Source organism: Lactuca virosa, chromosome 6 (assembly GCF_052849685.1).
Source record: "Lactuca virosa cultivar CGN04683 chromosome 6, Lactuca_virosa_CGN04683_v6, whole genome shotgun sequence".
Classification (NCBI taxonomy): Eukaryota; Viridiplantae; Streptophyta; class Magnoliopsida; order Asterales; family Asteraceae; genus Lactuca; species Lactuca virosa.
The window spans coordinates 76,754,766-76,764,737 of record NC_136431.1 but is presented as its reverse complement, the minus strand read 5'-3'; the positions used below and the strand labels follow the sequence as shown (position 1 = coordinate 76,764,737).

Genomic DNA, 9,972 nt, shown 5'->3' with positions numbered 1-9,972 from the left:
AACTTTTTGTATGAATACATAAAATAAAAACTTTTGTTCCACATCTTTTTTCATAAAAAAAACAAAACAAAAAAACATTTTACTAATTTAAAAACAAAAAAAAAACCACATTACCTTACGCCTTGTTCCCGAGTTCCACTTAAGGAGAGAAATGGGAGGATACGGAGGGAAAGTAAGGGGTGTTGAAGGAAAATCATGTTCCCGAGTTTCATTAATGGAAGAAAAGTGAGGGGAGTTTCATTAATGGAAGGATTTTGGAGTCATATTTTCCTTCCAAATTTTCCTCCCAAATTGAGCGGATTTGGGAACACAAAAACTTAAAATTTTCCTTTCCTTTCATTTCATTCCCTTCGAACTCACGAACACCGAATAATGAATATTTTCTTTCACCTCTTTTTATTTCTGTCAAAATTTTCATTCATGAATTTATTTCCAAAAGGCTGAATATCATAAAATATGGGCCAGGCTTTTATGGGCTGTATCGCGGGGGATCGCGTCCCAACTCCCAAGCACCTTCGCTGCGCACACTTTACAGTAACACCAGTCGCAGGTCTTTTTGAGCTTCGCAAATTTCTACTACGCTACGCTTACACTACAACAATGGAGGAAACTCAGAATGACAACAAAGATGACAACGGAAGCTCCTTGGTGGAGACCGCTGCGGATGACGAGCCAATGGTGGGACCGGGACCCGCCCCGGTCCGTCGCCCAAAACGCCCACTTCAGTTTGAACAGGCCTATCTCGATTCTCTTCCGTCTGCTAACATGTAAGATTAGGGTTTAGGGTTTTTGATACTTTGAGATTTTGAATTTCTTGTATAATACCTGAGTTATAGTACTTAGTATACTCCCTTGATACCCTCAGAAATAAGATACGCTGACTTTGGGGATCAAAGAAGCCACTTCTTAACCTCATAAGTCATGTGAATTCTAAGGCTTGCAAGAAAAAAACTTTATAACTATACTTGAAAGGCATTGCCACTAAAATATGTTGGTGTTGGATTTTCCACAATATCCATATGAATTTTGAATTTGGAAAGTATTAGGCTAACCTAGGTATAAAAGAAGATCATATTTTAGCTCTTCTTGTTAAACAAATATTGTTATGGAGGGAGTATTCTAGTAATTTCATGCTTTGTTATATTGCATTTTTTGTTGAATTTTTGGGGCTTAATAACATTTCTGGATGCAGGTATGAGAAAAGTTACATGCATCGGGATGTGGTAACTCATGTTGCTGTTTCATCAGCTGATTTTTTCATCACTGGAAGTCAAGATGGTAATTTACTTCTACATCACTATATGTGAATATTACATTAGTTTGTTATCTCACCAAGATATCGATTTATAAAGATGATTAGAAACTCATACCTTGATTAGTGATGTTCATCCAACCAAAAAAATGTTACATTTCTCATGAATTTGATCCCAAAGCTTCCACATACCCAAAATTACATCTTCATCTCTTCTTTTAGTTTTTGGAAGTAAAAATGGTGATAAAAGGTAAAATCCCCTTCTTTGAATCCTTTAAATTATCTTGTCAACAAATCAAACACCTTTCATTTCTCATCTGAGCATCACACTTACATAATCAAATACCAAAACCTTCAAAATACATCCAAAACTTGTTTTATAACATCATTAAAACATAATCTTTCTTCTCCCCTTTTCAGGACACTTGAAATTTTGGAAGAAAAAAGGTCTTGGCATTGAATTTGCTAAGCATTTCAGATCCCACCTTGGACCCATTGAAGGTCTTGCAGTAAGTCTTCCACACTCTAATTAAACACTCACAGGGGCATTTTCGTCATTCCACTGTTTTTGTCAGGTCAGTGTAGACGGTTTGCTTTGCTGTACAATTTCAAGTGATAGATCTGTGAAAATATATGATGTGCATAACTATGACATGATGGTGATGTTACGCCTTCCATATACACCTGGAGCTGTTGAATGGGTTTACAAACAAGGAGCTGTGAAAGCCAAACTTGCTATTAGTGATAGAAACTCTTCATTTGTGCATATATATGATCCACGAGCTGGAACAAATGATCCCATTGTTTCCAAAGAGGTAAGGTTGACTTTTTTCTTGGATTCTGTTCACCATTTATCACTGAAAACTAACATTGAATTGGGTTTATTATTGTTTCTGTTAATCAGATACATTTGAATCCTGTTAAAGTAATGAAATACAACCATGCTTTTGATACTGTGGTATCTGGAGATACCATGGGGATTATTGAATATTGGGATCCTACTACACTTCAGTTCCCTGAAAGTGGGTATGTTTTGAAATCGTGTGAAATTGTGAATACTTTATGATTTTCTTGTTTTGTTTGTTGTTTGGCTTCATATATTGATGTTTCTTGTTTTTTTGGATTCTTCAGGGTTAATTTCAAGTTGAAAAGTGATACTGATTTGTTTGTGATTGTTAAAAGTAAAACTGCTGTTTCTGCTATTGAGGTAATGATTTAAATTCAGTTTGTAGAGAGTAATAGCTATTATAAAATTTATTTTGTTGTAATTAGGATAAAATTTGTAATAAAAGAGTGTGTCACTCATTCACAGAAAGAAGATTTATTTCATGTAGCACTGAATTGCTCTATAAAGCAACCACCTTTAAAAGAAGATTTATTTCATGTATCATTAATTATTAACACACATTTAAATATTTTTTTATTTCTTTTAGGTAAGCCCAGATGGCAAACAGTTTGCTATCACATCACCAGATCGAAGAATACGTATATTTTGGTATAGAACAGGTAAACTAAGACGTGTCTATGATGAATCACTTGAGGTAAGTAAATTTACTCTTTTGCCCTCAGTTTCATGACATTTAAATGTATATATCATTAACTATTCTTAAGATTTAACCTAACTTTGGTTTGTTTAGAATGCTCAAGATCTTCAAAGAAGCGATGTTCCTTTGTATCGATTAGAAGCTATTGATTTTGGGAGAAGAATGGCAGTTGAAAGAGAAATTGAAAAAACAGAAAATGTTCCACAGCCAAATGCACTGTTTGATGAAAGCTCTAATTTCATTATTTATCCAACTCTCCTTGGTATTAAAGTAAGAAATTTTACCTTGTGGCATTTTGTTTTTCTCAAATTCTAAGGTGTATGCAGTAATCCGAAGATATTATTTTCTAATGTTTTATTCATTTTTTTGGTGATAGATTGTAAATCTGCACACGAACAAAGTTTCCAGAATTTTAGGAAAGGTGGAAAATAATGACAGGTTTTTAAGAATTGCTTTGTATCAAGGTGATCAAAGCAGTAAAAAAGTGCGTAAAATTCCTGCTGCTGCTGTAAATGTGAATGAAAGCAAAGATCCCATGACAGATCCTACTCTGTTATGCTGTGCTTTTAAGAAACACAGAATCTATTTGTTCAGGTATATTTTTTTTTTTTATTATTTTGTGTAAAAGTAAAATCATATATATATGATTGTTCATATGTTATAAAAATAATAATAGCCGAAGAGAACCAGAGGAACCTGATGATGCAACCAAGGGTAGGGATGTCTTTAATGAAAAGCCTCCTCCTGATGAACTTATGGCTGCATCTGATATTGGAAAGTCTGTTACAACATCTCTTCCAGAAAATGTGGTAAGTAGTCTACTTTTTGCTTTTAAAATGATTTATTTGATTTTAATAAATAATAATTAATATCCTTGATGATATATATTTACCAGATTATGCACACAACACTTGGTGATATTCACATGAAGTTATACCCTGAAGAGTGTCCAAAAACAGTGGAGAATTTCACAACCCACTGTAAAAACGGATACTATGATAATCTCATATTTCATCGAGTCATCAAAGGTTTTATGATTCAAACTGGAGACCCTTTGGGAGATGGGACAGGTGGCCAATCCATTTGGGGTAGAGAATTTGAAGATGAATTCCACAAAAGGTGTTATAACACATGATATTTTACTAAAACACCTTATTCAATGAATGGAAATAAATAATGTGATGTGTAACAATTTATTGGTGTTGCAGTTTAAGACATGATAGGCCTTTCACATTGTCAATGGCGAATGCGGGACCCAACACGAATGGGTCCCAGTTTTTTATCACAACTGTGGCTACACCTTGGCTGGATAATAAGCATACTGTTTTTGGCAGAGTTATAAAAGGCATGGATGTTGTTCAGGTATATAACATATGACCTCACCTACTTTTTTAATCTTGAGAATATTCTATTCTATATATAAATTTTTCTGAAAATTCATGAAACTTGGGTTTTTCAGGGAATTGAGAAAGTGAAGACAGATAAGGGGGATAAACCATATCAAGATGTAAAAATCTTAAATGTCACAGTTCCAAAGTCATGAGTGTAATAAGCTTCAGCTCATGATCTGTGGCATTTGACCAAATCCAACGTTCCAAATCAGGTATATATATGTTGACCTAATTATGGTTTCTTTTTTTTTTTGTTAATTGAGGTGTTTTTAACACAATATCAATATGATTCGTTTAAGGTTGCTTTTCAATGACTGGAGAACATTGGCATGATCGAGCTTGTAGATGTGGCCTCATCATGTGATGAAAGAAGTTAGTTTTCAACAATGGTTTTGTAATTTATGAACAAGATAGATATCACTTGATTAACAAAAAAAAATACTTTGAAAGATGGTGTTGCAAGAAAAAGAAAAAGAAAAAAAAATCAACTGATTTCATAGGGATCATGTCTGTGTTTGGTATTCTTGTTTGGCAAATACAACTGTACAAGTATGTGGTATGTCCATTTGTTGTATTTTAGGAAGACATTATTTGCTACTCTTGAGAATTCTATGTTGAGAAATTGGTTTCATGTTGGGTTGGGCTTGTAGATCAAGAAATCAATGATTATGCAATTTTCAGTTGTTAAGAATTGGTTACATTTTTGTTTGTCATTTGGAAAAATGTGATATGGAATAGTCAGGTAATGATAAAAGTTTTTTACGTTGGAATGAAAAAGAATGAAAAAAAACGTTGTCATTAATTTGATTGGTTTTCATTGCATGTGTAGAGGGAGTTGTTATTTCAACCGAAATGCCATCTTAATACGATCCATCATATTTTTTGTTTAATGAAGGTGAATGCACCTCATTGTTATTATGTATTGTTTCCTGAATAATATATGTACTACATGTATAGTTTTATTATGAGTCTGATTTAGTTGATTCTGATAGGTCCTGAATTCGAGAACAGGAAAAAACTCCAAAAAAACCCTAAGGTTCAATTCTTATTCCTCCCCCTTTAAACTAGAAACAATCATACTTATAATGTTCTGCAAACCCAGATCCTAAAAAATAGAAAAGATAATAGGAAAGATAATATCTTATCTCCCAAGTAACAAATAAATACCAAAAATACCAAACTGGAATAAAAATAATTTTATTTTCTCCTCCGATACACCTGGCCCCACCTACTTGAACTTCCAGGCGTATCATCACTCCCCGCCCAATTTTGAACCTTGTCCTCAAGGTTGAAGTCAGGGAACTATCCATTCAAAACAGCAAACTCCTCCCATGTTGCTTCATACTCCGGCAAACCTTGCCAACGAATTAGAACTTCCTTATCCCTGACCCCCTCGCGAACACCCTCCACCGCCTCCGGCTGCAACAAAACCTCCATTTCTTCTGTCAAAGTAGTTGGTAAGTTGGGAGTAGCCACCCGGTTACCGATAGCACGTTTAAGCTGAGACACATGAAAAACATTGTGGATTCGAGCTGTATCGGGCAGCAACAACCGGTATGCCACGAGTCCAATTTTTTCCAAGACTTCGAAAGGACCAAAGTATCGAGGTGCCAGCTTCTCATTTACCCGTCTAGCCACAGTTCGCTGCCGGTAGGGTCGTAATTTTAAGTACACACGATCTCCCACAGCAAAGTTCTCGTTCCGTCGATGCCCATCCGCATGCTTTTTCATTTGTTGTTGGGCTTTGAGCAAGTGTCTTTTCAGCTCCTGCAACATGCGATCCCTTTCTTCCAAGTATTGCTCCACCGTACCCACCACCGTCTTCACCTTACCATAATAAACCAAGTGAGGCGGGTCCCGCCCATATAAGACCCGGAAAGGCGTCGTTTTCGCGGAGGTATGGAAGGAAGTGTTATACCAATATTCCGCCCACGGTAGCCAAGAAACCCAACGAGACGGTGTCTCAGCCGTAAAACACCGGAGATAAGTCTCCAAACACCGGTTCACCACTTCGGTTTGTCCATCGGTTTGCGGGTGGTAAGCCGTACTCCTCCGCAACTTAGTACCCATCATCCGGAAAAGCTCCTTCCAAAACTTGCTAAGAAACACCTTATCTCGGTCCGATACAATGGACTCCGGCACCCCGTAAAGACGAACAATCTCCTGTAGAAACACATTCGCTACCGTGCTGGCCGTGTAGGGGTGTTTGAGAGGCAGAAAATGGGCATACTTACTCAAGCGATCCACCACCAAGAAAATGACGGTATTACCCTCCGATCTTGGCAAACCATCAATAAAGTCCATCGTGAGCTCCGACCAAACCGTCGATGGTAATTCAAGTGGCTGAAGCAACCCACTAGGTGACATGGTCGAATACTTATGCCTTTGGCACGTGTCACACTCCGCCACCCACCTAGCCACATCGCCCTTCATTCCAACCCAATAGACCTCTCTTGCAAGCCGCTGGTAAGTCTTTTGTACCCCGGAATGACCCCCGGCAGCACCTTCATGGAATTCCTTGCAAAGAACCGACACCCAACGCGACCCCTTCGGAACGACCAGCCGGCCGTCAAACACAACCCGATCATGGCTAATTGAATACCCCACTGGAGCCAACCCATCCCGAATACGTTTTTTTAATTGCCGCCATCTCCGGATCAGCGTCTAAATCTGACCACAGCTTTCCCCAATCCACACCACCTGTCGTAATCGCGGTCAATCCCACCTCCGGTTCGATACGTGACAGCGCATCTGCTACCCGATTCTCGCTGCCCGGCTTATAAATAATATCAAAATTAAACCCCATAATTTTCGATAACCACTTTTGGTGGTCTTCCGTAACCCCACGTTGTTTGAGTAAAAATTTCAGACTACGCTGATCGGTTCGAACAGTGAATTTACGACCCGATAAATACGGCTTCCATTTTTGAATAGCCAACACAATGGCCATGAGCTCACGCTCATAAACCGATTTCAGTCGGGCCCGAGCCCCCAACACTTGACTGAAATAAGCCAACGGCCTCCCGTCTTGCATGAGAACCGCCCCCAAACCATACCCCGATGCGTCCGTTTCCAATACAAACTCCTTCGAAAAATCCGGAAGAGCTAAAACCGGTAGCTGAGTCATCGCTAGTTGCAATTTCTTAAACGCCTCGGTAGCCTCATCGTTCCACTTAAAGTTATCCTTCTTTAATTGTTCGGTTAAAGGCCACACAATCTTCCCATAATCCTTAACAAACTTCCGATAATATCCCGTTAAACCCAAAAACCCACGCAACGCCTTCAAGGTTTTGGGCAGTGGCCATTTCAACATGGCAGAAACCTTGCTCGAATCCGCCGCAACCCCATCCTTTGATACAATATGACCGAGGTACTCCACCTGTTTTTGATTGAAATAACATTTTTTTCGGTTTGCATAAAGACGATTTTGTTGCAAAACTCGAAGTACCGTCGAAAGATGATCTCGGTGTTCGTGCTCGGTTTTGCTGTACACTAGTATATCATCAAAAAAAACCAGCACGAATTTCCGTAAAAAAGGTCTAAATACCTTGTTCATAAGCGACTGAAAAGTAGCCGGGGCGTTAGTCAATCCAAACGGCATTACCAAGAACTCGTAGTGGCCCTCATGTGTCCGAAACGCGGTTTTCGGAATATCCTCCGTCTTCATGCGAATCTGATGGTACCCCGACTTAAGGTCCAATTTGGAGAAAACCGTCGCCCCGTGAAGCTCGTCCAACAACTCATCTATGACCGGAATCGGAAATTTGTCGAGTACCGTTGCTTTGTTGAGGGCCCGGTAGTCAACACAAAACCGCCAACTACCATCTTTTTTCTTGACCAGCAACACCGGGCTCGAAAACGGGCTAGTACTTGGCTGAATCACTCCCGCCTCTAACATTTCCTTCACTAATCTCTCAATTTCGTCTTTTTGCACATGTGGGTAGCGATACGGTCTGACGCTGATCGGGCCCGTTCCCTCGCGCAAATTAATGGCGTGTTCGTGGCTTCTTGGTGGTGGTAACCCATCCGGCATGTTAAAAACCTCCCCGAAACTGTCCAATATGATCTGAGTAGTTCCCGTGTTCTGACCTAAATCACCTTCGTCTTCGATAGTACCCACGTGGATGACGAATCCCTCACCCTCCTTTTGCAACAATTTCCCCAACGCCTTACACGACACAAGGGATTTGGAGAGGCTCGGGTCCCCTCGTATGGTGATCAATCGACCGTCAACCCAGAAACTCATCCACAACTCCCTCCAATTCGATGTGACATTACCCAACGTTTGCAACCAAGTGATGCCCAAAATCAGATCTGAACTTCCCAAATTCAAAGGAATAAAATCTTCCACCACGCTACACCCCTGCAAATCTAGGGTCACTGCCTTGCAAGTACCCCGGGTCTTATCTTTCCTCCCGTTGCCCAACACGACCCTCACCGATCCCGTATCAATAACCGTCAACCCCAAAATCTCGATTACCCGGTTAGAGACGAATGAGTGGGTGGCTCCACAATCGATTAATACTACCACCGGGACCCCCTGAATGTTTTCCCGTACCTTCAGCGTGCGCGGAGGGGTAAGACCGGAAACAGAATTTAAGGACACTTCAATCGCCTCCAAATGCGGGTGGTCTCCATCGTCTTCCTCCTCTACGGTATCTTCTTCATCAACCAACAACACTTGCAACGCCTTGCTAGGGCAGCGGTGACCCGGAGAATATTTGCCATCACAACGAAAACAAATACCCTTAGCCTTTTTCTCCGCTAACTCGGTCGGTGTCAGTCTTTTGAAAGTACCACCCCCGTTGTTCGAGCTCGTCTTCTTTTCTGGTACAATACCAGTCGGAGTCGGGGTTTGGGTGGCAATTGTCTTGGCGGCACCACCGTTGTTCCACTTACTTGTACCATACCCACCCACCTTAACCTCTCCCTGCCCCTTGTTCTCGTCAATTTTCAGGGCCATGCGGATGGCTTGTGACAACGATTCTGGTTCAGCAATCCGTACAGCGGAACGAACACTTGGCTTAAGGCCTTTTATAAAAGTACTTTCCTGGACAGATTCCGAGACACCACTTACTTGGCACGCGAAGCTTTCGAAACGATCCACATAATCTCTAACAGTGCCATCTTGTTGGAGAGCTAAGAATTGCTCCAACAGTCTACCCTCCCGAGATGATTGAAAACGATCTAACAACTTGGTTTTGAACTTACTCCATGAGCTGAATGGTTTCCTGGAGTCTTGCCAACGATACCACGAGAGAGGTGGTCCCTCCAAACAAACCGCTACCACCTTAAGCCGTTCCTTCCTTTTGACCTCCTGGACCTCGAAATACCGTTCGATACGGTAAACCCAGCCTTGCACGTCTTCCCCACTGAAAATAGGGATCTTCAATTTTCGATACTCTTGCCCGGTACTCCTCTTTTTCTCCTTTTTTTTTAATTTCTTTGAGCCTTGTGAAACGTCTGAATCTTCGCTGTCGCTGGTGGTGTCGCTCTGTGACTCCGCTGAAGAACTGGCATCACTTTTTTTTGTTTTTTGACAGATCTTTTCATTGCCAAGGCCAAATCGGAAATAGCCCTAGTCAGATCATCCATCTTCGTTGTTACCTCCTCTTTATGTGCCTCAGCCGCATCCAGGATCCGGTTGACAGTGGTTTCCAAACAGCCCAACCTTTCGGCATTGGTCCCTTTCCCTTCTAGTTTATAGGCCATCAGAACCGGAGCTCTGATACCAAGATGATAGGTCCTGAATTCGAGAACAGGAAAAAACTCCAAAAAAAACCCT

The 9,972-nt window shown here is 40.4% G+C and overlaps 1 protein-coding gene across 1 annotated transcript; it reads left to right on the top strand.

Annotated features, from left to right (window-relative positions):
• Positions 1-492: 492 nt before the first annotated feature.
• On the top strand, positions 493-4,878 carry CYP71 (cyclophilin71). The gene is made up of 14 exons (XM_079055928.1): positions 493-767; positions 1,193-1,278; positions 1,673-1,761; positions 1,828-2,067; positions 2,157-2,278; positions 2,384-2,459; positions 2,686-2,793; positions 2,890-3,066; positions 3,173-3,390; positions 3,473-3,605; positions 3,692-3,915; positions 4,005-4,158; positions 4,256-4,399; positions 4,487-4,878. Exons 1-13 carry the CDS (start codon positions 601-603, stop codon positions 4,337-4,339), a joined length of 1,878 nt encoding a protein of 625 aa, XP_078912054.1. The 5' UTR covers positions 493-600; the 3' UTR covers positions 4,340-4,399; positions 4,487-4,878.
• The last annotated feature ends 5,094 nt before the right edge of the window (positions 4,879-9,972 follow it).